General features: G+C 40.2%; 1 protein-coding gene across 11 annotated transcripts in view; it reads right to left on the reverse strand.

The window, feature by feature from the left end:
• Positions 1-27,389, reverse strand: part of NKTR (natural killer cell triggering receptor) — a 38,187-nt gene extending 10,798 nt beyond the window's left edge. For 2 of the 11 annotated variants that reach the window (XM_059838501.1, XM_059838483.1), the window contains exons 1-11: positions 27,338-27,389; positions 27,007-27,086; positions 18,748-18,822; positions 16,007-16,114; positions 15,345-15,389; positions 13,555-13,642; positions 5,665-5,694; positions 4,706-4,851; positions 2,774-2,996; positions 2,084-2,233; positions 964-1,051 (exon numbers count right to left, since the gene is read on the reverse strand). In XM_059838501.1, the coding sequence (XP_059694484.1) occupies positions 964-1,051; positions 2,084-2,233; positions 2,774-2,996; positions 4,706-4,851; positions 5,665-5,694; positions 13,555-13,642; positions 15,345-15,389; positions 16,007-16,114; positions 18,748-18,822; positions 27,007-27,064 (1,011 nt within the window). In that variant the 5' untranslated portion in view covers positions 27,065-27,086; positions 27,338-27,389. Of the gene's footprint in view, positions 1-963; positions 1,052-2,083; positions 2,237-2,773; positions 3,022-4,705; positions 4,852-5,664; positions 8,129-13,554; positions 13,643-15,005; positions 15,034-15,344; positions 15,395-16,006; positions 16,115-18,747; positions 18,823-27,006; positions 27,087-27,337 lie in introns of those variants that run through there. The other 9 variants (XM_059838494.1, XM_059838473.1, XM_059838510.1 and 6 more) reach the window with 8 other exon arrangements.
• Positions 27,390-27,576: the final 187 nt, after the last annotated feature.

A 27,576-nucleotide genomic window follows, 5' to 3' on the forward strand; every position in this document is an offset into this window, starting at 1 on the left:
TTATGCTTAGGAAGAGCATTTAAGTAGGCAACAAGAGCTACTTGTGCAGCAGAGAAAGAAGAACTCTGCTACTGCTAACTCATTTTCCATTACCCAGTGGGATACACACTTAGGTAAATTCTGGGAGGAAATCAGATACTCCTTGACTCAATAAAAGCACATCTGGATTTGACTCAATTATTTTGAACCACTTATAAAAGCAATAAAATGGGGCAAAAAAAAGTGTTGTCCCCCAGAATAAAATCACAAAGATGCATGTATTTATTTATCCAGGTAATTGCAGGAGGTTTTAAAACATCTTTCTTATATTAAAAAAAAAAACAAAATCAAGATAATCTGAGCTTCTCTATTGTTTCAGCTGAAGCAATGACTACTTAAAAACAGCTTTTACAAAAGAATGGCCTCAAAGATTGCAGGGTGTCATGGACCTCCCTAATTCTCCTATTTTATACTCTGGAGTCTCATGGAACCTACAAACAAGGATTTTGAAAAACATCACACCTGGACAGACACTGTGCTAATAAAGACTATAAGAGATGGAAGAAAAAAGTGTTTCTTCAACTGCCAGCCCTAAATGACATCTTTTTTCATTCTTAATTTTGCTGAGAAGGTGCCAAAATGATGAAAAAAAAGACAGAAACCCCAATATCTGGCAGAAGGCAATTCCAGTCTGCTTTAAGTTATTTTCCCCCAAGTCTTTATTTACATAAGTATTCCCAAACATTCCATTTAGGCATTTTTTTTCTCCAAACAATCTTTAAGTTAAAAGACAGTAACAGGAAGGATGGAAAAGAAGTGTTATAAAAATCAACTACCTGACAGGATTTCAGTGCTTTCTAAACTGGATCCTACAACATGTAAATAAAGTGTCATACAAAGCCCTCCAGGGAAATTCAAAGCTCAAAGTCAGGGATGTTACTCTGGGTGAGAGGAAATAAAGAAATAAATAAAATTGTCACATACTATTGTGCCTCTTCCTTTAATTTTTCGTCCAGATTTAGAGACTGATGGTTTCTGGTCAGTCAGAACTGGTGCAGCATCAAGAAGCTTCCTACATAAATTAATAAAGTATGAAGTTACACAGCAAAAAACACAATTAACTTACAATTAGTTTAAGTTAAAAATGAGAAATATTCATCATCTTCTTTATTTTCAGACAGAATTCAGTGGTTTTTTCAAGAAACAAAGCAAGAGAGTTCTGCAACAAAAGGCAAATCAACATGTATTTGTTTTCAACCAAATGTGCAGCCTGATCTCTTGACACAGAAATTAATGCTAACAATGAACTTGCAAAACACTGTCACAAGAGGTTAACTTGTGTTTGGGGCACAAATCCTGAAGACAACATGGGCAGAAGAGTTTCAGGATCCCAGTTCAGGATAGGTCACAGGTTCTAAAGCTTTGCTTCTTTCAGCCTATGTAATATCCCCAAAAGTAGTGAGGAAATCTTTGGGAACATGAGTGCTGTTCCAAGGAAACACTTACAGGAGACTGTACCATTAAGGGTACAACAAACAAACCCAGCACCCAACAAACCCAATACTGATTTTAGAGCTAATCCACTGTACTGGATTGGTTCAGCTACAAAAGCAATGAAATTCGACAGTGGAGGTGCAAAACACATTTGAAACCATCTTGTGAACTTGTGACTTCCTTTGTAGCAAAAGAAGAGCATTTTCTCTTATTCTCAAACATTGCTAAAGTCATGAAATTCCAGGGGATTGATTCTGAACAAAGTTTCTTCATCAGTCTAAGAAAGGTGAAAAAAATCACCTCTCCCAATCCCAAGTCTCCCTTGCAATCAAGTATTTCCAGTGGTTTGCACTGCACGATTACTTCTGAAATGATTCATTAATTGTTTTTAATTGAGTTTAACACCTTAAAGATCAATGAAATCATCTCAAGATCTCACTGAAAACCCCTGGCACAGGTCACAAGGAAAAGAAACTGTAAAAAGGACAGTGAAATGACCACATGCAGCAATCCTGACACTGCAGTCAGCAGCACCAGGAAGAGAATGTTAACAGGAATATTTCATGCACAGATTTCAGCAAGTCAGAATAAAAAGCTCGGAGTTCCTTACGGTTCAGGCTCTACATTGACAACAGGCACATCTCTTCTGAGCAAAAATCTATTTTCAGGCACTGGGGGGATTTCTTCAGGACGTACCACGGGCTTGTCCCGCTTGGTGCTAAGGTCGACTTTGTCTGTGACATCGCTCTTGTCAGAAAGGCTGCTGAGGGAAAGAGCAGGGTGAGAAATCACAGTTACCTGGGAAATCCCTTGTCCAACTGGGTGCCAAGACAAGATGCATCAAACTTAAAGTTGGCTTAAAAACCAAGATGTGTTTCACAACCTATTTCAGGCTAAAGGGAGGATGGGCCATTATTACTGGAGAAAGTTCAGTTCTTGCTTTACAGCAAGTAATTCTGCTGTTCATTTACACCTTGTGAGATATTTTTAAAGTACAATCAAATATATGTACAAAGTTCTGCAATTTGCCTAAAGTCTCACTTTTACACAGGTGTGTTGAGCCTTGAATAGTTTCACATGGTGGAATTTAATAATTTCAATATCACTCTTGCTTTTATCTACAAAGATCTTCAATTTCATGGAAAACTCAACAACAAGCTCAGCTTTAAGGCTGTTTATAAAATCATGTACCAAACCCCAAACTTAAAAGCATTTTCATATTTACTGCTTGAGCACTTCATGAAAACCAAGCAGAATTCCCCAGATTTTACTGCAATTGTAGATTTTAGAGACCAGTCACCGTCTTTGGCTTGAGGTTCGCTTGCACCTTGGGTCTTCCTTCTTCCTCTCCTCCTTCCTTCGTTTTCTGGACTGTTTGGTTTTAGCTCTTCTTTTCCTCTTTTTCCTCCTGCTCCTTTCATTCTCAGCCTCACTCTCAGAGGAGGATTCTGAAGAGCTGGATGCACTGGAAGAGGACTCTGAGGCTTCTGAGTCAGAGCAAACTTTCTTCTTCTTCTCCAAAGCTTGAACAGATATTTTCAATTGACACTGTGCACATGTGTGTGCATGTAAAAGCACAAAGCACATCATTTTATGAATGTATAAATATATAAATGGGCCATTTTAAAAAAGCTCTGTGAACTTTTTCACAATATCAGAGAATCAAAAATTCATCTGATTGTGCCCAGTCTAAATCCATGTTGGTATTATACAAAGACAGCAAAGACAGACTACACAGGTAATCAAAGGCCATTATAGTAAAAAAAACTAGGTGCTTTTGGAAACAATGCACAGGTTGCAAATCAAAGATTAAGAACAAATTAGTTGTTGTCCCAGTTGTGTATTTTTTATTTTTAAAACTCTGTTATTTCCTCTTTTCTGCATCCTCACACTTTCACACTAGAGCTCCTCTTGACTTCCTCTAAAGGACATAAATTACCACCCTATCCTGAGGAAAATCAGAAGTTAGGTAGAAAATGCAAACTTGTGACCCTCCACTAATTCACAGAGACTATCCAAACATATATTTAAGATCCTTCATTCTCTATGAATCTTCATGAAAAGGAAAACAGACCTTGACCACATATATTGCATATATTAATTTTAGAGAATCTTAAAATAAACCTCTGGAGAGTGCACAAAATCCAACTTTAGGAAAAGTGCATTTGTGTCTCCCTCTTTCAAACACAGAAAAATAACTTTTCATTCCTTTTTGAGTTTGTCATGTCAAACTCTAAAATGAACTGGGGACAAATGTTGAGGACAGAAAATACTATATTTTTTTTGTTCTGCCTTCCTCTCCTACACCAGGACTTACAATTTGCAGGCTTGCAAGAATTAAACAAGATTCTACACGTCTACCATAATGATTTTTAGCAGTTGGTGGAATTGTAGTACTCTCTCTGAGAACATGAGTGTTGGATTAAGCCCTTTTCTGACCCACTCATTTCTGTTTAAACTTCTGATACATCATCACCTATCTTATTTTGATTACAGTCCCTCCTGTTCTGGGGGAAATTCCTGAGCTCCCAGGGTACAATTATATTGATTAAACTCCAGCAGACCTTGAGTTCTTCCCTGTTTGCTTCAAGAGTGGACAAACCACCCTGAGGCCCACGAAGAACAAAAGGAACTCTGCCATTCAGAAAGTTCTGTAGCACAGCAAGAAGAGAGATCAGGAACAGCTCCTGGGAGGGAGATGTTGGATTAAATCCTTTTATGACCCAGAGCTGGGGCAACTGAGAGGTGTTTTAAAAATTTTTATTCCATTTTAAGTCTCATGTGAAGGGTGAGACAATACAGATGTTATCATTCACACCATCACAATCAGAAGCTAATTATTGTCTAATTACAAGACATTATAAGTGTTTCTTGGCCTAGCAGCTTTATCCACACTGTGCTGAAAACGCCTTAAAGCCACCATCTAAAATTACCCCTCGTGGGTCTCACTCCAATGCCTCTTCCCTGTTCTATTTCTCCAAAGGATCCAGCCTTATTTGCAAGGCCACCCTTTGAAGCTTGTTGCTGGTTCCATTCCTCTCTCAGCAATGTCTGTCCATTCCATGGCATTTCTAAGTCAGCATTTCTCACCTCAAGGTTTGCACAAGATGCACACACTGTGTGAGCCTTCTGCCAGGCTTGGAGAATTCCCTACAAATCCACTTCCTCACACATGAACATCACTAATTTGGGACTACTGAATTAAAGCTAATGAATAATTCTGGGAACTCACCATCCTTGGCTGACCTGGTGACCAGCACCCCGCAGTCAATGACTCGCACGTCTGCGTAGGGCCTGCTCGCCGTATCGGTTTTGAGATTTTCTATCTGTTCTATGACTTCAAACCCAGAAATAACCAGCCCAAAGACAACGTGCACACTGCAGAAAGAAAGTATTTACAAAGTAGAAAATGTCTGTGAGTCGCAGGGATGATTTTCCAATTAATTTCACATTTAAAAAGTCAGTCTGAGATAGACACATTGAGCTCTTAATGCATTAAATAAGGTTTTTTAATGATTTTAAGTTGAACATTGACAACAGTGCTAAGATTTTATGCAAGGTGAAACAAAGATCCACTCTGACATCAAGTACTTCCCTCAAACTGAAGCAGTCTCCTCTCCTCAACAAGGGCAGGGTAAACAGATTAAAATTCCTAACCCACCCTTCTATTTTTGCAGTTTTGTGCAATAGAGATCAAGAGCCCATCTATAAACATGACAGAACTCCTCCCCAGAGGAGCTGAATTTATAGATCTCTACAAACCCAGGATACAATTCCCCCCTGGCATTGCAGGGACAGTTAAAATAAAGGAATCCTTGGTTTTGTTCTATGGTACCACATTTCTCTTTCTGTCTTCCATTTGCCCCATAAATTTTAGGGATAAAAACAAGCCCCAAAAGAGATGACTGCTCAAATATATTAAATTTGGCAATTCAACTCCCAGATTTATGGGCTGAGGGCAGTGAGCAGTTTTAAAGAAATAATCCTAGGATTTAAGACAATTCAAGTTTTTGTCCAGCTTTAGGAAATAAGTTGTGACTTGAAATTTTTATAGAACTGAAACTTTTGTTTTCCATCTCATCCCATTGTATGATTTCCACAGAGTTAAGGATTTGTTTCCCCATTGTTGTCTACTTTCAATATAACCCTCAAACTTCAGCAATCATTTGAGAAATACGAAAGGATTCTTACCCATCGAGATGAGGAGCAGGTTTTGTTGTTCTGTTGGACAAACAGCAAGATGGGAAGATGGTAAAATAAAATAAAATCAGGGATTCAGATGAAGTAAAAGAGGAGAATGACACAGAAAAAAAAAAAAAAAAGGTGAAGGTAAGACAAAAATAGTGAAAAAACACAGTTAAATACATGGAATTAACAAATTAAAATTACAGATTATACACAGAGGCTTTCTTAAACTTTTACATGGTGCTTGTTTGAAGTTTAGCTAAGTGTGCATACTGAAAGCTGTACCAAGTACCATTTCATGCATGCAGTAAACAATTTCCAAGTGTCTTTAAATACACATTTAATGTAACTTTATGATTTTTAATCACAGAGAAGATACAATTTGGTGATAAATTGTAAAGGTGACCAGTGGGATTTAAATGTTTCTGAGCTTGTTAGCTTCTTAGATTGCAAGGTCACTTTAAAGACAGTTTATTTTAAAAAAGAAGAGTTATGATATGTGAGAGATTCTCTGCTTCCCCTCACCTCCCACCACTTCTTTCTCACTCCCCATTTACCTGCTTGGCCCCCTGACTCAGAACACAAAGCAATATTTGTGTCTTAAATCATCAAACACTTCAGCTCAAAACCTCACAAGCTTCCCAAAATCAACAGCAGACATTGTGTGCCACCTACACTTCACTGATAAATGCAGATTTCCTCCCTATTTTTCAGCTGCTCACATTGAGCCTGAATGGAAAATGCAACTGCCTTTTGTACAAATCTTTTGGATTCTAATGCTGTGAATCCTTTTCCAAAAGCAAACTAAAGTTGCTTCTCCAAGTGAGCCTGAATTCCTGCTGCACAGGGGATCCTGCTATGCAGGAATATTGAGTCAAGAACATCAGAGCTTGCTCAAATATTGGGGGAGAAATAAAACAGAAATCACTTCGGAAAACATTATTTCTCTCTCTCCTTCCAAGCACTATTGTGCTTTTAAAGCCTTCTTCCAATGAACTCCCCTCTCTAAAATAAATAATCAATCACAGGTGATTTTTCTAGATTTACAATAACACAGATTTGGTATAAAAAAGTCAGTTTTTCACTGCAAGAATAAAATATTACTTCTTAAACACTTCTTTCCCCTCGAGTTTTAAACTATTAGGTCACAAAACCCTGCAGTGCTGAACACATCCCAAAAGGTGGAACTGTGAATCAGGAGTGTTTACACTCTTGATTTTTTTTTTTTTTTTTTAAGCTCCAAATGTCAACCAGCCCACCTACTTCCTTAATACTGAATAATACAGAAAGTTTCTTTGGGTTAACACAGGGGAATAAATGCTATTAACACAACATTAAATTTCTCAATAGCAGTGGGTGTTCTTTGATTTTTCCTTGCTAACACAGCATTTTGCTACAAAAAGAAAAATCCTTATGGCTTTTGAAGCTCTTGAAGCAAGAGTTAACTGCATTAACAACCTGCTGCTAAGTAAACAGTTTAAGTAGCTTTAATTATGAAGCTGATTTAAAGGAGTGAAAAAAATAGAAGTAGGTTACTTCAATGAAACCAATAGTAGTGAAGACTGAGGGTTTAGAATTAGCTGGAAACAGCAACAGGCTCAAAACCAGGGCTGGGGAGGCTGCAGGTGCTCCTGCCATGCTGCAGCAGCATTGGAGACTAATTAAGCAGATCACCTAAGCAGGAGCTGCCTTTGGACTGGTGCTTACTGAGCAGAGGAAGGGGTGGTTGGTGCATTAAAACCCATGCAGAGGCTGCCCAGCTCCCCTGGCAGTCTGAGAGGTAAAATGGACAGGGTTTTGTCCTTGTTCACCAAGAGAGAACTCCAGGAGAAGCTTTGTCCCACAGAGAAACCTTTCAGATGCACCACAAGGACTTGGGTGACTGAACAACTTCCCATTGAAAGCAGAGCCCCAAATCCTTGTGGTGCCTTTGAAAGTTTTCTCACCTCGGTGTCAGGGCTGTAATGTGACATTTATTCTGCAAAGGTGCACTTTAAAAAAGCATTCCAAGGTTTTCTGCATCAATCCTTGGATATTTGCTTTGGCTTCAGAACTTAACCAGGAGCAAACCTACCTCCTGTCTTGGCACTATGGAAACCTAAAGCCATGATGAGTTCATCCCTCCAAAATAATACTTTATTAGAACATTTCTATGTAGAGCTCTCATCATTTAAACCATTCAAAATCTGCCTTTTAATAGACACTGTAATGCAGGTTATTTACAGAAGGACAAATACCTTTCTTCACTCAAGTTTAAATTGGTTTAAGGTACTGCTGAAGAGAAAATCATCTTTTTGATAAAAGCACGTTCTCACCCACCCCCCCAAAGAACCTCAGGCCTAAGAAAGGGTTCAATGCACATAACAATATGATCAGAAAAACAAGAAAGAGAAAAACAGAAAGAAAAGGAAAGGACACAGCCTTAGAGGAATGAGACATTACCTTTGGAGCGCACGATGTAACACTGTTTCTGTAAATTTTACACAAAAATGGCAGAAATAAATTGTAATACATTTTCAGACAAAACTGAGTCTATGTTTTATTAAATACAAGTTTAAAATTATTATTAATCAAGTTGTATGCAGAAAAAGGATGCCTAAGAGAGGGCTCTAAATTTTCTTTAGAATACACTTTGAAAACTAAAGTTCTCCTTAAAAACAAAAAGAAAACTCGAGACAAAACCTGCTTGCAAAACTGCAAAAACAAACAGTTAGAAAGAGATGCCCCCACTCCCTTCTAAGTCTCAATCCAGCAAAAAATGCCCAACTTGAAGCAGATGAATAAGCAATTTCTGTGGGTTTATTCACATGCTTGCAGCTCCACAGGGGGTCAGAGGTTCTGCTGAATCCATTCCTAAGCAGGAACTCCCAGGCTGGCACACAAATTTTGGATAAACAGAGGAAATGTGAACAGCCAGGAGTTCCCAACTTCAGCCAGATCATAGTTAGCTAACATCTTCCTCCTACCATGAAGCTCTTCTACAAGTAAGAAAAATCAGTGTTTTCTCTAAAATATGTGCATTGATTGCTTCTGCTCAGAATTTCAGAACAAAAAGCACATTGCAGGTGCAAAAAAAGCCCAAACAGCTGCAGCAGCTGATAGTGGATTTTACCCTGGTGTAATTCTGAGCAGCAGCAATGTTTGAAAACTGCATTATCAGCTGAGCTCATCCACAGCCCTCCCTCCACCCCCAACAAACTATCAGTGATTAATTATCTCTTTGGTAATGATAACACATTAAAGTCTCCTGGGAATGTTTTCATTTTTCCATAAACTTTTGATCAAGCCAATGGGACCTGCTTGTGTGAGAAGTGCACGTGTACCAATAATGCTCAAAGATAATGCAACATCAGCCCCTTCCATCTGACATTTTTTCATTTTTGTATTAGTCAACTGTTTAATAATTAGCTCAAAGTATTTCATTCACAACAACAACAACAAAAAAAGGAAATTATGGAAATTATTAACTGTTGATTAGAAAAATACCAGGTTTGGGACACCAAATAGATACGAACTACTTTTAATGAGCTGGTAACATTCAGAAATAATTTGTAAAATCAAAACAAGAGTACTCTCAAATTATTTTATCCTTCATTTAGCAGATCAAAGTAGTTCCTTTGTTTCAGTTTAAGAACTGGGCATGGCACCACATGTTAAAACATTTTTAAACCAAAAAATCCTATTTAGTTCTGGGCAAGAAAGCAGAGCTTGAGAGACACATTAAACCAACAACACCCTCAATAAGGAAAAAAAATAAATCTGTCAGTAATAGGAAATCAGAATCAAGTTTTAAATAGCTGTGGAACTGAGAGACAAGAACTCCAAGCATTTGAACTGATAAGGAACAGAATCCAGGACTCCTCTTTAGGTTGCACTAAGGGCTTATTCCTCAGCAAACTCCACAGCTGAACTATAATTAAACAATTATGACACAAAACTTCCCTCTTTTCACAAAGAGGTTACTTTGTTTTCCTTCCTATTCCTGCTTTACTCTTTCTTCTGCAGGGGCACTCGTGGTTTGCTACAAATGTAGCTTGGCAGATTTGGTGTGAGAGGGGAAACAGAGCTGAGCAGTGATCAGGAGTCTCATTAATGTTACTTTATTCCCTCATTTTCACCAGAGCTGCACTATTCTGTACTGGGAGTTCCTCACTGGCAGGTGGGGGATGGCCACAGGAATGATGGACTGGCTCCGAGGAGACAAGAGATTTCCAGAGAAAGAGAAGGGAGCACATGGCTCCAGAACATCACCCAAAGGAATCCAGCCACTGAGCTGGAAAATCCAGAACAGCCCTGGGTATCAGCTCTGTCTGTGCTCCCCCAGGAACTAATGCTGATGTTGGCAGCAGCAATTCAAAGCAGCTACTGGAGATACAGAAAAAGAACATTCTGGAGTAGCTCCTGCCAATCTCTGCCCCATCCTAGGGATTCCTAGCTCAGGACCCACATGGAAACAGGACAGTTACAGATTTACACCCCCACATGGGTTTAGAACACTTGTGAAATCACTGAGGGTTCTACAGGAAGTTATTCACAAAAAAATCACAGTGGGCTCCCTGGAAACACCAAGAGCCAATTTCTAACCTGGTGCCTTTACAACTCTCTCCAACACAGGCCTGCAATGAACTGCTACAAACCTCTGGGTAAAGAAAACTGAAACTGCAGTATTTTACAAATCTAGAGGGATTGTCTCTGGATCCTTTCTGCTGGACTGCAAAATGCTGTGTTCCTCCAGAGCAAGGAATGTTCCTCAGGCACATGAGAACAGACTTGGCCTAATTACAGCACATGTGCATGGAGCTCACAATCCTCCCTCAGCTACACTTTCTCCTTCCCACCCAACTGTTGCTCCCACTCAATTAAGGGGAAAAAAAGGGGAATTAGTCTACAAGCACTAAACCCAGCACTTCTGATACTACACAGACACATTTCTGCCTCCTTCCACCTCTGCACTGTGCCACTCTCCAGCACACTTGGATTTCAGTCCATGCTTTTCCCTGAAGCCTCCTAACCTCACTTCCACTGCCTTTTCCATGCCCAGCTCTCACTGTTGCCCATAAATCCTCCAAGCTCTTTCATGCCAGAGAAATTGCTGACTACTCCAAGAAAGCTGATGATTTTTGAGGATGGCTCAGATGCCTGTTTACATTAAGATGAGTCTGGAGATTCTGTTTCAAGTAAAACTGTCCACTTTAAATCAATTTTTAGGCATTGCAGCCTTGTGCCTGGTTTGCTGGTGCAATATGCCAAGGAGACACTTGCTGCCTGATTACTTCCTGTAAAGACTCATGATTCCAAATAAACTTTTCTCTGGAGAGCAGAGAATTCTGATGAATTAACAGAACTCTTACAGTCAGGATCCTTGCTATTATTTTAGCCCTACTTGGATAAGCTGTTATAGAAAAGAAAATCACTTATTTGCACTCCTTATCTGCCACACTAGATGTGTACAAGATACAAAGTTCTCATCCCTGAGAACAAATGCAGAGCTCTAAGGAAGCTCAGATGAACTATCTCCCTTTCTAGAAATTTAATCAATGAAATGAAATATATACAAATATTAAAGAATAAATCTGAAGGCTACCACTGAATATTGCCTTTCACACACTTTTCAGGTTAAACATTTGAAGAATATTTTACCTAATGATAAGCTACAGAGAAACTGAGCATTACTGGGAGTCTAAAAAACACATTTTAATTTCAGCTCAAAGTGTAAAGGAAGAAAATATTTTATTAAAGAAAAGCTCTAGAAGCACTGTGTATTCCCTAAAGTAATCAGCCAAATGCCACCCAGCAAGACTAACTGCTTTAATAAGCTGCATTCTGAAGTGAAGGCACAAACTGCCTAGATACAACCTTTAGGAGCTGTTTCCCACTTGGAATCCTGATTCTCTCCCCTGGCTCCAGGGCAGGCTGGTGCCTTTTCAGACATTAGAGGTACCCCAGAAATCTGCATGGGAAGGCAAGAACTCCAGAGCATCCTCCTCCTGAAGGCCACAGAAGACACCCCAGGAGCCTAAACCTAAGCCTAACCAGAGCTAAACCCAGCTCTGGATTCCTGCAGGCAGCTCAGGGGAATCCAGCTCACGTGGAAGTTTTTAGGTCTCTTACTCTGCCTCAATTCCCACTGAACTCACACTTCTCCTTTAAGTGATTCTATGAAAAAAAATCAGAATTTTTCAAGGAATCTGCATCTTTCAAAATACTTCAGTACTTGATTAAAGTGCTTTTAAATAATCTTCACTTATTGGCCTGTATTAATTATAATTTAGTATCCAACACAACCTTGGGTTGTTTTGGTGTGTGGGGAGAGACAAGGTGTTTAAATCTGATTGAACAAGCTGAGCCTACCAAGCATCAGGGAAAGAAGATGACTTTGGAATCAAATGCAGGAGAGAAAAGAAACTTTAGAGCCCTCAAATGACAGCTGCTTGACTGATGTGACATCATTAGGTTTGCATGTTTAATGTTCAGATAAGCTTAAAAATGGAAAATTAAGGCAAGAGAACCCAAAGGCAAGTCATCAAGTAAAAAATAATGAAGCAATGCCTTCAGAGAGCTTATTAAGCCATGGAGTTGTATTTATATAAACTGTTTTCCATATTAATGTGCACACATATCCTTTCAGATTTATTGTAATGAAGCATAACATGTAAAATATCCTTTGAAGGGAACAGAACACAAGCTTTTGGAACAATTTTATCTCTTTTGAATGTCTAAACAGTGGTAAGTGTGAGACTTTCTTTTAGGTTCCTCTGCATCTTCCATTTTCAGGACATTTTTTAGGAAAAGACCTAAAAATGTTTCTTATCTGAACTACATCATATCATACTGAAGATCTTTTTCAGGCAAAGAAAAAAACCCAAGATTTTTGAGGACAATTTACTCCTTTACTGAAGACAGGGAAGCGCCATTCATTCTTATCCCCCAAGAAAGATGGCAAAGAAAAAAAGACTTTTTCTAGTTAAGGAACTATGCTAAAATTGACTTTTCCAGTGATGTTTCACAAAGTATGTCCAGACTAAAGTTATCAACCTGCTCTTTCCAAATACAAACTGGTAAACATTAACAGGAGGCAATTTAGAAAAGGGAGTTTAACAAAAGGAATAATCACATCAAAGTTTGCAAGCTTAAAAAAAACCTGACACTCAACCTAAAATACAACTGCTTTGACCAGGAAACCCTCAATTTTCAGACCTGAGTGTTTTACTTATGAGTAAAGGTAAAAGTGTTTTCCGTAATTTCTAGAATTTAACAGATTGTGGTGACTAGAATGGCATTTTTTTAAAGGTAATGAAAGAAAAATCTGGTTATCAGCACATAATTCTACATAGTGTTGGTATATGCACAAGTTAACAGAGTTATGATGTATTAAAAAAGCATGTCAGGAACAAATACTCAAGAAAGATTAATAGTAATCACAATTATCAAATAGAAATTCTCACTCATTCTCCTCCTGAAAAAACAACAAACAAAACACCCCCCGAAAGCAAATCATTAATCATCATATTTTGAGAGCAGAACCATACAAACCACCTCTAGATCTCACTCCCCCTTACATACAATGCTCATCACTGTCACTTGCAGATCATCTGATGAGATTTGTGCACCCACAAAGCAAAGAATTGATTTCCTGGCTGCTAAGAACTGAACATAAATCATATTTTTAGGGGGGAAAAAGCCACAAAGGAAGAACATCCATGGAGCACCAGCTTTCATCTAAATGAATGCCACAAAGAAATATTGATCTCTACCAATTCCTACTGCAGGTGCCACTCAGTCCTAGCCAGGATCAGATGGAGAACATGGATATGGAGAATTTAGCAATACCATCTTTCTCATGAACAGCGCTTCTCTGTGTAAGAAAAGCTCCACTGTGGGATCACTTCTACTCACATGAAAAATTGGGAACCATTGGTATGTTTCCCTCGGTTTGCCATTGACAAAAGGAACGCTCTGTCATGTTTGAGAATAAAGTTTTCATCTGTTTGAAGAAAAAATATGTTTGTCAGATTTTCCCTGGCAAGGGAGGCAGGCTGTTTTCTTAGTAACTTATGGATGCTCTAAGGAGAAATTCTGCTGCTGCTGGAGAAACGGGAACAGGTTGGAGGAAAAACAACAATCAGGTTTAAACAAGTCTCTTCAAATTACAGTTGAGACAAAACTTTGTTTCTTAAAATGGTGCAGATATAGTGCAAACATTTCTAATTAAAAATAATTCATTCATTATGAGTGTCTTCAATAAACATTAGATTATGGATTTAAATCCTGAGTTATTTGGGTAAGAACAAGGCTGGCAGAATTATTGACATTCTAAAACAAGAATTAACATACGTGATGCTGTTATTTACACTCCAGGTGGAAAGGTCAGGAGAAAAAGCTGTTTATTTCCCTGGTATAGCACACTAAAAGATGCCATCTCTACACTCAGAACTCAAACTAGACAAACAAAACTCAAAACTAGAAATCTCAAAGCATAGAAGGGAAAAAACCTCTCTGTATCTAAATCTAAGTATAAAAGCTACTAAGAATAAACTGAACGTGCATTTTATATTGCAGTGAATTAAAGAGGAGTTCTGGTTGTACAGCAGAATATAAAACCTGATCTTCTCCAGGTCATTTCCAAAGACAAAAATACTAATTTGAATGTACAAAGCTATTAATTTTTAGATCACATATCAAAACACAATCCTGCATATTTAGCATTCACCAAGAGAAACAAACCCTGAGTAACTTCTTAGTAAATGGATCTGTTCAAGCCTTCCCTTGACTAAAAACTTCAATAGCCCCACATCAAACTGTGCCTCTTTTTTAAGAGAAACTTGGTTTTATGCATCTAGCCACAGCTACTTGCAACACACACAGAACCAGAGGCTGTAAATAAATATATTCACTGTCTTAACACTTGAATATCAGTAACCACCTGTGTTTTTAAAGAAATAACTGGATGTTTTTAATCAAATAATTTTAAAACTCACCATTTTCCTTCCAACAGATTTTTACAAGAGGTCATTGTACATTTATTTATCAATTCTTTGCAAGGAAAATGACTTGTGTAGCATAGAAATAAAGTCAGAAATGAACCCTAAGCATACAAACCTTGAGCAGGGAAGGGGAGGAAAGGGGACATTAACAAAAGAAGAAATCACTGTTTAGAGCTGGAACTACGTGGATTTTCTCTCAGAATAAGTCATTAACCCTCAGAAAGGTTAGACACAGAACTCTTTACTCCTCCAAGCAACACAGATATCCATCTACAAAGGGACTTAGCAGTTGTCTATATATTTACCAGGGAGGGGACAAGGGAACAGAGTTTGAATTTGTGTTACTGAGCTTTTGTCTCTTACCTTTTCATTTTGCAAAAGACCACATTCTCTATAAACAAAAGAATATGTTGACAGTTTTAGGCAGGAAGATAGGAGTTTATTCATGAATAAAGTTGCCTAGCCTCCATGCTGAAAGTCATGTTTAACCAATTATGTTAGCCTTAATTAATTGTCAATTTAAGTTAAATATTAACAAAAAACTATGCGAAAGTCATGCATATAAAAGGAATTCTCATGCAACATTAGTTTCATGCAAAAGGTGATCTATGAGTGAACCTGCTTTCATTAAGTAGTTTGGGAATCAAGACTTGTTTATCTCAGGACTGAACAGAGAATCTGCAAAGACATATTTGCTCTTACCTTTAAAATAGCCACCATAAATAGATTCACCTCCTTTTCCATTACCTACAGATGAAAAAGCAGCAATTAAAACTTTTTGTTTCATTTATACAATAGTTGTCCATAACATTCCACCAGCACTTGACTCTCAAAATAGGATATTCCCTTCTCAGGCTCATTTGATCAGGCCCAGGATTTCAGGACACAGTGAAAACAGACATTTTGGTAAGGACAGGTATTTCAGGAAAGGAACTAAAAATCCAGAAATCCTTCTGGAGACATTTCTAGCTCATTCAATGCTTTATTATCAATTTTAAACTTATTCAAACAGTTAAATTCCTGTGCCAACAGAACATCACCAGGGCTGCCTCTACTGCAGACCCAGAAGTGAAAAGCAGTTCAGACTAGAGTCTGCATTTGAATTGTTTCAATAAGATGGAATATCATAAAACCCTCCAGTGAGAAGTTTTTAACACACTTTTCCAAACAAATATTACGTCAGTAGAAACATTTTAGACCTTCAGAAATTAACAATGAAATGGGTGATCTATGCTATACTTCACACAAATGAAGTATTTTTATGGCATTGTAATACTTTCATGTATTTTCTGAAGTTATGAACACATAAATGATAACATTTCTGTTCTGGTTTCAAACTTGGCAGTTTTAAAAGCCCATTTTACCTTCACTGAAGTCCCCACCCTGAATCATGAAGTTTTTAACCACACGATGGAATGTGGTGCCTTTGTAGCACAGCTTCTTCCCAGTTGTTTTGCCAATTCCTTTTTCACCTGCAAGAAGGTGAAGCAAAAACAATCTACAGATTGTCACTGAACAAATTCCAAGGGCTTTCCCTCCCTAGTTCTAATGGACACGGCAGCCATAACTAAAAGATAAGATGTCCTCCCTGATGGCTTTTCACCATCCTGAAGGGGGATCTTTACAAGGGGACTCTGAGGTGAAAATTAAGTTTTTTATTAAAAAATTTTCCTTTCCCCCTCAAGAAGGAGCGGGTAAATCTACTCAGGGTAATTTATAAAAAAGAGTTCAGGATAATGGGGGGGTTAGCCATTTTCTGTGGGCACAGTATCCTTTTCAAACCACTCACACATCTGGATGTGCCAGATGATTCCCAGGAGAAAAGCCAGGAAAATAGGTTTCAACTCAGATCCAATGTGACCCACACTTGGAAAAGTGGGATTGAGCTACTCCAAGCTTCCACACCTTCCCCAATCCATGCAGTGTCTGGCCACCCCTTTACAGCAGCTGCAGATCAGGTGGGCTGGTGATTTTTGAGTTAGTGGTCCCACAACCTCAAGTTTCATTAGCACTTCTGCCAAAATTCAGAAGAGAAGCTGCCCTGGGCTTGTGGATGAGGTGAAAATGACTGGCAGGGCTGAGGTTCTGGGCAGTAGGTCCATGAGGGATTTATACTGGTCAAGAGACACTGACTGGAGCTTCCCAGAGCAGGAGAGCTGGCAGAATGTGGCAATTAACAGTAAAAGGTAATAATAATAATAAAAATAATAACAACAATAATAATAACAATATTATTATTATTATTATTATTATTATTATTTTACACTGTGCAGCAGTTAAAGCCCCACATTATCCACATGTACAGGAGAAGCAGTGTACTGAAAGACAAATTAACAGAATAAATAACCCAAAGTTCAGTTTCACCCCATCACTGGTTATGGAATAGGTATTTGACACTGGGTTAGAGGACATTTCACCAAATATTCTGCACTCTCAGAAATGCAGATACACTCATTACCCAGAGCCAACACTCCCCTGCTGCAGTCTACTACTCTGCCACCCCAAATGACCTGCCAGCCTACTCATCCCAAATTTGCCATTCCAAGCCCAGCACTGCCAGGATGAGGGCAAAGGGCAGTTTTGTGGCACAAAACCCACTCAGGGCACTGCTGTTCATCATCCTTCACTCATGGAATACAAGTTATTTACCTGGCTCTCCACACCCATAATCCCAATCCACACCTCCTCCTACCCCATTTTTGTTTTCCACGTGAGTTATGCAAGCAAAGCTGTTTATTACAGGGATGGACACACTCCTCCCCTCTTTGTACAGCACTGAAAATCTCTCATCAAACACCATCATGGAATATCTGTCTGCATGTTTGGTCATGTCTCAGGATGTCCCTCAGGGCTATGGAAAATCCCCTCAGAGAATGGGATCCTGCATGGCACTTGAGCTGGTACAGTTAATTTCCTGTGCCAACAGAGCATCACCAGGGCTGCCTCTACTGCAGACCCAGAAGTGAAAAGCAGTTCAGACTCCAGAGGCTGCATTTGAATTGTTTCAATAAGATGGAATATCATAAAACCCTCCAGTGAGAAGTTTTTAACACACTTTTCCAAACAAGTATTACATCAGTAGAAACATTTTAGACCTTCAGAAATTAACATTGAAATGGGTGATCTATGCTACACTTCACACAAATGAAGTCTTTTCCTGGCATTGTAATACTTTCATGGTATTTTCTGAAGTTATATATTATGAACACATAAATGGTAACATTTCTGTTCCATTTCAAACTTAAAATTAAAACTCTTAAACAGAGCTGGTGGTGAGATGGGAGCTTTGGCTGTGGCCAGAAGTCCCAGTCCCTTTTCTTACCCCCCTTTAGAGTACTGCCAGGGCTCTCCCAGTCAGGTAAAAGACACAGCAGTTGTTCCACTGGCAAGAGCTGCAGCACCTCCCTAAGTTCAGACACTTTCACACAACATCCAACACACTGCTCTTGAGCTCAGCTTCTCTTTTGTTTCAGGCCAAACACCAGCCTTGCTCTTTTTGCTCTAGACATGCATGAATTTTCTCAGGAAAAGAAAAATCACTGTCTTTGAGCCCCATCTTGCCCAAGCAGCTCTTTCCATGCCCTGCAAAGCCCTTGGAAATGGGATGGCAGAGGAGAATTGGCTGCCCTGGTAGCAGCTGGACTGGCAGCTCAGTGTGACCCACTGTGAATTGGGTGCCAAGGGGTGCCCGTTTCAGATCAGAAGGGAATCAGCTCCTGACAAAGCACCGCAGCAGATGAGCCCAGGTTTGTTCCATAGGTGGGCAGCATCTGCAAGGCCAGCTGCTAGAATTTAAAAGCCTCTCTCACTGGGCAGAAAGAACATTTCCAGGGGCCAAATCTACTTCTGCAGCAATGCCAGGATCACCCAGTCCTCCTCCATCTGCCAAAAATACCCTGCCTTGATGATGGCCTTATGCAGATGAAATGGTCCAGAATGGGACAGCATCCCCTCTCCATTGTAATTTATCTTCTCAGGTGGGCACAGGCCTTGCAGATGGCTGTGGTTTGTACTTGTATAAACAAATAATTATTAACAATAAAAATCCACTGTCAATAAAAATGTTATTTATTAACAATAAAAATCTGAAATATCAACTACATACCCGAGCACAAGCAAAGGAAGTTCTTACAAGTCTTTGGACAAATGTCTGAGAAGAGCTGAAACATAATTCGACCAACTAGAAAACAATTTAAAAAAAATAAAATTAGAGCTTTAGAACTATCTGGAATAAAAAAATCTGCATATAAATCAATCTGTATGTTCTAAGATTGTAATTTTCTGAGAAAAGGTTATTTTAACAAGCAGAATAAGAAAACACCTTAAGTATGCATATATTAAAACACACAGCAAGAAAGAAGAATAACAGAAGAGTAAAAAATAGACAATAAGTAATAACATTCCATCCAATTTATCAGAAGACCTAGAGATTCCATTGTGATTTGAACCTGGAAAGCCAAGCTGATTTACTAAAATAGTTTAATCATGTCAGATCTTTTCCATTTTGAAATGATTTCCCATAAATACAGGTCCTCAGAGAGCTGGAGCAATTCCCTCCCCAATTACTGTGTTTATACAAATACATTAATAATCACATTTCCACAGTTCTCCCTGTGATCATTACCTACAAAGTCCAACTGGCTTAGCTCCATATTGTGCTGAGGATTACAGCTGCATTGGCACTCTTGGCCTAAAATCCTTCAGTTTAAAAAAAACCCAGATGAATCAAACAGGGAAGATGAAAGGCAGGCAGGACTAATGCTCCACTTGCCAGACATTATGAACCAAATATTTTCTCTTTGCTACTAGTGGTAGTTATGTACCTTCCAGATCTTTTAAAATACTGCTGAAAAGTGGCTGAATATAAAGAAAACTGGTTTAAAACTGATTTACATTTTCTGTTTTATTTTCCAAGACACTGGGATGTAAAGTGCTAAAAAAAAATCCATGACAAACTGCTCCCAAATGTATGAAATCTTTAAAAAATACATAATTAATAAAGAAAAAATTGGTATCTCTGCGGGTTGTAAAATAATCCATAGCAGCCTCACTGTTGGGCAGAAGTACAAGGAGACCAGCAATAATCTGTCAATGAGCACTACACTCTAGTGGTGCACACTGGTAAGACTTCATTTTAAAAAGTAACTACTCCAGGAATAACTTCTCTTGTCTTTCCTTTAAAGAAAAAAAAATTAAGTTCAAATGTATTTCATTCAATACTTTAAAAAAAAAAAAAAAGAGAGAGGCTCCTAAGAAACTGCATTCAATTTTAAGGCTCTATCCAAGTATATGCAATTACAAGATGGTGAATTGTTGGTTCAGAAAGGAAGAAATAAAATAACAGCATCAGTACTTGATAATCTTAGATAAAAATTCAAGATGCCTTGAGCTGTTGAAAGGTCTCAATCTCATTAACTGCAGCAAGAATGTTCTCTAAGCATTCATCACTACAGCAGGAAAATCCAAAGGAAATGGGTAGGGAGAGTGTCCAAAGAATGAAGAAATGGAGAATATTCAAAGATCCCCCATCAAACAGCAGCTCTGTAACTACCACTAGGACAGGATGGCTATTTGCAGGTGAAGAAACCACCTAAGCTGTGAGGATTGAAGATTCCTACAAGGAACACAACAGAGAAGACAGTTTAGTTGAGGAGTTACCAATTTTCATTCTAGCCCAGGAATTCAGGAGAACACAAGTCCCACTCCCATTCTCTGCTGCACAAGCACTGAACTGAGCAGTGACTGAATGCTCCAGAGAGCCATGTGCAGGTTGTGCACAATCATGGAAGAGAACCTCACAATGGTTTGGGGTGGGAGGGACTTTAAACTTCATCCAGTCCCAGCTCTACTGCCATGGGCAGGGACACCTTCCACTATCCCAGCTTGCTCCAAGCTCTGTCCAACCCGGCCTTGGACACTTCCAGGGATCCAGGGGCAGGCACAGCTTCTCTGGGAACCTGCACCAGGGCCTCAGCACCCTCCCAGGGAGGAATTTCTACCTCATATCTCATATAAACCCATTCTCATTCAGTTTAACACCTTGTCCCACTGCTGCATGCCCATGTGAGTCCCTCTCCAGCTCTCCTGGAGCCCCTCTAGGTCCTGGAGAGACTCTAAGATCTCTCTGGAGCCTTTTCTTCTCCAGGCTGAACAGCCCCAACTCTGTCTCTGCAGGAGAAGATCCCTCCTGCATTCACTGTGTGAAATAACACACGACACTTTCCAGGGAAAAAGCTGTCACTACCCCCATTCTGCTCTCAGCCCAGCTGCTGCTTCACCAAGGTGCCAGCTGCCAAGTAACTGAGGGCTGTTAGTCCCTGCAGGCCCCAGAAGGGACTGGTACTCTGAGGCATAAATTGCAGAAGGATTTTGCTGCAAACCCACCACATTTAGCACCTGAAGCAGCAGACACCACCACTGTGGTGTTCCACTGAAGAACTCTTATGTTCTTGCAGATGACAAGGCAGAAGATGGAAGGAGGCATTCATAAGGAAGGCAGCAGTTTCAGCAGTATTTTTCACCAGTGCTTTGTCAATAACAAGTCTGCCAGGTGCTCATAAAAGCACAGAATGATTCCTGCTGGAAGGGACCTTAAATCATCCAGTTCCATGTGCAGGGACACGTTCCACTAGATCAGGTTACTCCATGCCCATCCAGCCTGATCTTTTTATGCCCTTTAATCCTACAAATTGTAATGCACATCTATCCAAGATCCAAAGATGACAGATCCAGTTTATAAGATGAGGGCTGTATAAAACCTGGAGCACTGCTTACCCAGCTCCATCCAGCCACACAAAATGCTGCTGTCTGCTCCTGAGACACAAACCACACACTGTGAATCCATCTGCTGGGTTACTGGCTGCATTTTACTGCAACTGCATGAATACCATTATCACTGAGAGGTTGTATTTTCCACTGACAAACAGGCAATGAAATGTGCCAGAGAAAGATCAAACCCATTTTCACACCTTGGTCAAAGATGCAGGAAAGAACAGCTGCTAATAAAAAAAAAATAATAGAAGCATGTATGATTAGCACCTACAAATCTTTCTCTTGCCTCATCCCTCACCAAAAAAAAAAGAGAAAAATCTCATTTTAAACTTGGAACTGAGGTATATGCTGATATAGCACAGCTAAAAAAAGCATTTGAGATGCTACTTATTTCCCCAGATTTAGACACCTCTCCTCTGAAATGATCCACCTTCACTGCAGACAATTTCCAAAGCTTTCTTCAGCTTCATTTCCTCGATGCAAAGGTTAAGTGATGTGATCAGGGAACAAGTTCTCTGTGACTAACCACAATATTTGAACAGTAAATTAAAATAAACAAACAAAAATCGCTAAAAAGTCAATCAAGTAAGCAAAAGCTGCTCACAAACCTACCAGAGTCCTCAGTTGGTTTTAACCAAGAAATGAGCCTGCACAGACACCTCAACTCCAGGCTGAAGTAAAAGAAGTAAAAACTGCTGGGATTGCATTTGCCTATTATTTATGAAACAATAATTTGATAAAGTATTATTTGTAAACAGGCTTTGAACTTATTTTTTAAAGAATCAGAGTAAGTGGTGAAAGCAATATGTACATCATTTCAGTGATGCATTATATAAGTGATGCCTATATAAAATCTGTTTGGAAATCTGATGAAGCACTCTCTGCAGCTAACAAGCTGTACCAATTAGAGAAACCAGAAGGCAAAATGACCAAAAATAATCCAATTTCAGAACTCTGTCTTCAAATTAAAAGATGAATTTTTTTTTCTTTTGTTTTGGAACTCCTTAACAATTTTCCAGGTGAGGAAGAGCTAGTACTTGATTCAAATTAAGTGGGAGAAACTCAGGGTACGAATGTCCATGCCATACTGAAATAAAGGCTCCTGCTAGCAAAGTTTATTAAAATAATCACTGGTTTCAAATGTTTATTGTTTCAAAGGTAAATCTTCTAATTAGGTGCTTAACCTTTTGGAAAAAACCTTTGGAGCTAAACACACATTGTTTCAAGTTATTTTCCAAGTAATATGAAGTGTTTTGCTACATTTTATTACGTTTGAACCACACAGGTATCGAGTTCAGCTACACACTCCCAAAACAAACCTGGCTTTTCAAAACTCTATCTACTGGATTTTATCTTTTCTCAATTTCTTAAGAGTAAACCAAACAAGAGATATTTTTCCCAGCCTATCAGCAGGAATATCCTGCTGTAGGAGAAAGCAGGGATCACAACCAGTGAGACAACGATGCACAGCCCAGGACGGCTGCCAAGGGCCCAAAGGCTCAGACAGATTTGCATACAAGTTTAAATAACAGCTCACTAAAAGGACCCTATTTGAATTTTATTAATTTGTTTATCCTTAAATCTGTCAATGCTAAGGCATATGAATTTTAAAAAACTGCTTCAAAGTAGAAATGTGGCTACAGTTTTCAAGGAAATAAAGCCTCAGTGTGGAACGAGAACAGATTTTATTTAAAATAAGAGTTTCAAGAATGGATGCCCGAGTTGCCCTGAGCAGGGATCTGCAGCCCTGACACATTAACACTTTGTTAACACATCCATGCCCCACCTGCACCCTTTGCAAGGAAAACCTCCATAAACTTCTCTCCCTGGCTCTCTAAGCCCATTCTTCACAAATACCACCCGAAGTTCCCTCCATTCTCCACAAAACCAAACTTATTTCAGTCCTGCACACAAACATTCCCTAGGTTCAGTTTCCCAGGGATATGGAAGTGAGAGGCAGCACTTGGCCTTCTCCTGGCGGAAGAGGCTGATCAGTTTTTCTTTTATTTACTGATCCAACTTGCTCCAGACCTCAAGGTGAGACTTCAAGGTATTTCATCCTGCCCTGACAACAACTGCACATGATTATTCTGAATAAAATTTTTATTGAATCAATTCCTTTCAAATCTCCATTTCCCACCCCTCAGAAGGGTTTTCTCCATGTGGGATCCCCCTTGGCTCCTGCTGTCCCACACACAGTGGTTGCCCATGGGCTCATGGACAGCCAAAGTTCTGGGTTCTATTTTCTGCAAATAGACAACTTTTTCCCTTCTAAAGACTAAAAGTTGATGTGGAGCCAGTTGAGAACAGTTTCTGTCTTTAGGAATTTAACAAAAACCTCACAAGGCATCACCGGGTCTACCACTGGAGGCAAAGGAGAATGACTTATTGCAAGGTTGCTCCTTTCACATAAATTCATAGCAGCTGAAATCCCAAAATACACCAAACTTCAGGCTAAAGGGACCAGAAAGAGAGAAGTAAGGAAAGACCAAACTGGCTGTCCTGGGAAGGGACACATCCCAGCAATGAAAGAAACTGAAGTGGAACAAATCAATGAGCCAGGGGTCAAACAGTAACAGAAGACAGGAGGAAAAAAAAAAAAAAAGATAAATTATTCTATGAATAAGAATGAAACAAAGCGAAACTGAGGAAATTTACCAAACTTCATGATGGATGAAACCAGTCAGGGGGTGGGGTGAGATGTGGGAAAAAGATCTTGGATGGCCACAGGAGCTGCCAGAGCAGCAGACTGCATCTGTGACATCCTAGTGGGACATCTGTTCCAATTACCACGGTACCTGAAAGGCTGCAGCTTCACACAGATTTTGCCTCACAGAGTAAAGACAGAATTATTTAAATAGGCATCTGCTTCCATCCCAAAATTCTTGGAATACTGTAAGCAGTTTAATCCTGTGTGCATACTCAATGGTGGGGGGCCCAGAAGAAAGGAGGAGCACTGTTTGTGCCAGTATCAAAAGAAATGCTTCTTCCTGATTTGTTTTCCATTTGCCCTTTAAAAATTATGAGCCACAACCTGCATTCATTAAAAAAATGCTGAACAGGCAACTTATTTAAAAGCAGACTAAATTTAGCTCTAAAAACCACCAAGCCAACAAAGTTTGCCCCACTACAAGAGGCAAGTACAAGCTGGCACTGAGTTTTATTCCAAGATTCTGTAGCTGTAATAAAATAAGGACACAAAAGCTGTAATAAAGCTTCTGGAAGCACAGCCAAAACAGAGCTGCACTCCTGCATTTTCCAAGGGATCTTATTAGAGTAAAACTGACCTGACTTTTAATTGCTACAGGTATTCTGGCACACCCTGGGCAAGCAAAGCCTGGAAGGGCAGAGCCAAGATTTGGCAGCTGTGTGGGGGGAATGTTTTTGGACTGGAAGCAACCTACAGTGTAAAAAAAAGGAGACAGTTTTGTGTTCTGCAGGCAAAAAGATGCTTCCAGTGCTGCAAGAGGCATGTCCCCTTCTCTCTGCATTTTGTGGAGATGTTGGTTCAGCTTTTCAGTGCACACAAGGTGGGGCAAGGCCTTTTTTCTTGGCTAGCAACAAAATGCAGGGCTGTCCTGCTGCCCACTTCTCCTGAAATGCAATAAGCCTATCATCTGATTTATTGAAGTCAAAATAAGCAAAATGTTCATTTGGAAATCTGCTGGCAGCTTAAAAGTTAAAATGAATACCTCACTAGTGCCAGCAGGAGAGCACATCTCTCAGAGTTAGTGCCTGGTGTCATCTGGAAACACTGATTTACCACTTGATTCAGCTTTTGAAGGTCATCTTAGAGCTAAGAGAGCAACGTTTAAGCTTTTTAAATATATCCTTAAATCCTGAGCCAGAGTTGCATGGTGAATTAATAAACAGGCACCAGAATAAAGCAGCATGACCAGACAGCACACAAGTCCCAACACCAATTTTACAAACTGATATTTTTCCTGCAAAAATCCAAGCCATGAGTCAGGTGTAATGAAACCAGCAGGGCTCCAAGTTTGATGTGCAGCTGGGAGATTCCTGTTACTTCCAAAAGAAAATAAATGCAGACAGACACAAACAGAGCCAAAGCCCTGGGTCTGCTCCAGGTAACCCAAGCTCTGCACCAGCAAGAACACCAACACTGCAATTCCTCCCTGACAGCTCTATCAGTCACCAAACTCAAATTGGTTTGGGGGAAAACGAGGTAATCCACTTTCACTGGAGATGAACAGCTCAAGGCTGAGGAGGGGACGAGGCAGGAGGAGAGATTATGAAATGGGAGCAGTAACCTGTGCAGGGAGAGCAGAGAGAACAGCACAGGGAGAGATCCTTCAGGTGGAGTCAGAACAAAAAAAAAAAAAAAAACAATCCAAAGAAACCCACACTAAACCTAAAAAGATTAACAGCAAATGAGATTGAGAATGAATTGTATTTGCTCTAAATCAATCCCATCAAACTACTATTCCTAAGTGGAAACCCACCCAACCTGAAACAGTTTTAGTTGTCTCATTCCATAGTAGATTTCACCTGAAATTAAAGCAACGGAACACGTTAAAACTCCATTTACATCATCACTTATCTCCTCACTGGAAGTATTCAGAAACCAAAGTGCCAATCAAAATAACTCAGAGAGGAGTTACAACAGCAACAGATTTACAGATATGCCCTATCAGGTCTCTGAAGTTAGAACAGAACCTCTTTTCTGAAACTGTGGTGAAAATAAAACGCTAAAAAGGGTTTCAGTTGCATCAGAATGAGGCTGAAATTTGGAATCTCTGAGATATAAGCTCTCAATTCAAAGATTTTCAGAGAAACATTGAAGCGGAAAATGAAAGTGAAAGCCTAATGAAGCCATCACATACATTCATTTTTCTAGAGACAAGTGGTAGAAAGATAAAGCACAGAGTACGTGTGAGACAACTAATACGCATTGATAAATGCTCGTTCAAAGAGATGGGTGAGAAAATCTCCACTCCCATCTTTACAGAGAGGGGGAAAACACAAGAGGGAACCAAGCTGCTGTTCAGCATTAAAACTCACAGCCTACTGCTTCTGGGCATTACACCTGCACAGGGAAACTACGAGTTAAAAGACGGAATTATTTTAATTATTGGATTTTTTTTTAAACAGGCCAGCTGGTGAGGTGTTCTGTGCTTCTGTGATTAAATGCCCAGTTCTACATTTACATTCAGAAGACGCATTTTGAGAAAGATTTAGCCCAGATGACCTCCTAAGTTCCTTCCCAGTTATAATTACTGCATCATTAAAATACTTATAGGAGTAAATACATAGTGTGCCCACAGCCTGCCCTGATTTTCCACAGTTTACAGAAGTGGCATAACAAAAATATAATAGAAAAGGTATAATACATCACCAGACGGCTTTTTACCTTCAGAACAGCGTTTATCAGCCCTGCCGAACCTTTACATTCACGCGTGCAAATAAAAATCGATCTCAAGGGGCAATGAGGAGCATCCAGCACCCCAGAAAACAGCCGAAGTTATTAAAAAGTAACTCAGAAATAACGCATCAATGGCCAAAGTCGCTGCTAGCGGCTTGGGCCCATTATGCAGGCAAAAATGTGATTTAAAAGCCCCGAACACAGCCTTACCTGGCTCCCTGTTGATCTCTATCTCGAAGAAGCACTGGGGCCGGTCCTGCACCCCCATGGCCGCCCCTCGGCCTCGCCACCTGGACACAAAGCACAGAAGGAGCCCCCGCGGTCCCTCCCTCCCTCCGTCCCTCCCTCCTCACCCAGGGCTTCAATTACAGCGGGGCGGCTCCGCCTCAGCCCCGACCCCGGCGGCGGGGGGAACTCGCTCTGAGGGGAAGCGGTTCCTGCCGCGAACACGCAACCGAGCTCCGCGCCGTCAGCGCGGCCCATCCCCTCCTCCCAGCCGCTTCCCAGCCCGGCCCATCGCTCCCTTCTCCCGGGGTTTTACCTGGCGGCTCCGGCGCTTTGTCCCCTCACGGCGCGGCCCCCTCAGCCCCCGCTGCCCCCCCCGCCCCGCCGCCAGGCGGCGCCGCCGCCCCCGGCCGCCATTACCCGCCCGGCCTCAATGGCCGCGCCAGGCCACGCCCCCTGCCCGCCCTGCCCGCCGCGCTTTCCCGCCCTCTGCGTGAGGGGCCCGGGGGGCGGTGCCGTGAGGGAAGGCGTGAGCGGCCTCCCCCGTGCCGCGTT

The sequence above is a fragment of the Haemorhous mexicanus genome, chromosome 1 (genome assembly GCF_027477595.1).
Source record: "Haemorhous mexicanus isolate bHaeMex1 chromosome 1, bHaeMex1.pri, whole genome shotgun sequence".
Taxonomy (NCBI): Eukaryota; Metazoa; Chordata; class Aves; order Passeriformes; family Fringillidae; genus Haemorhous; species Haemorhous mexicanus.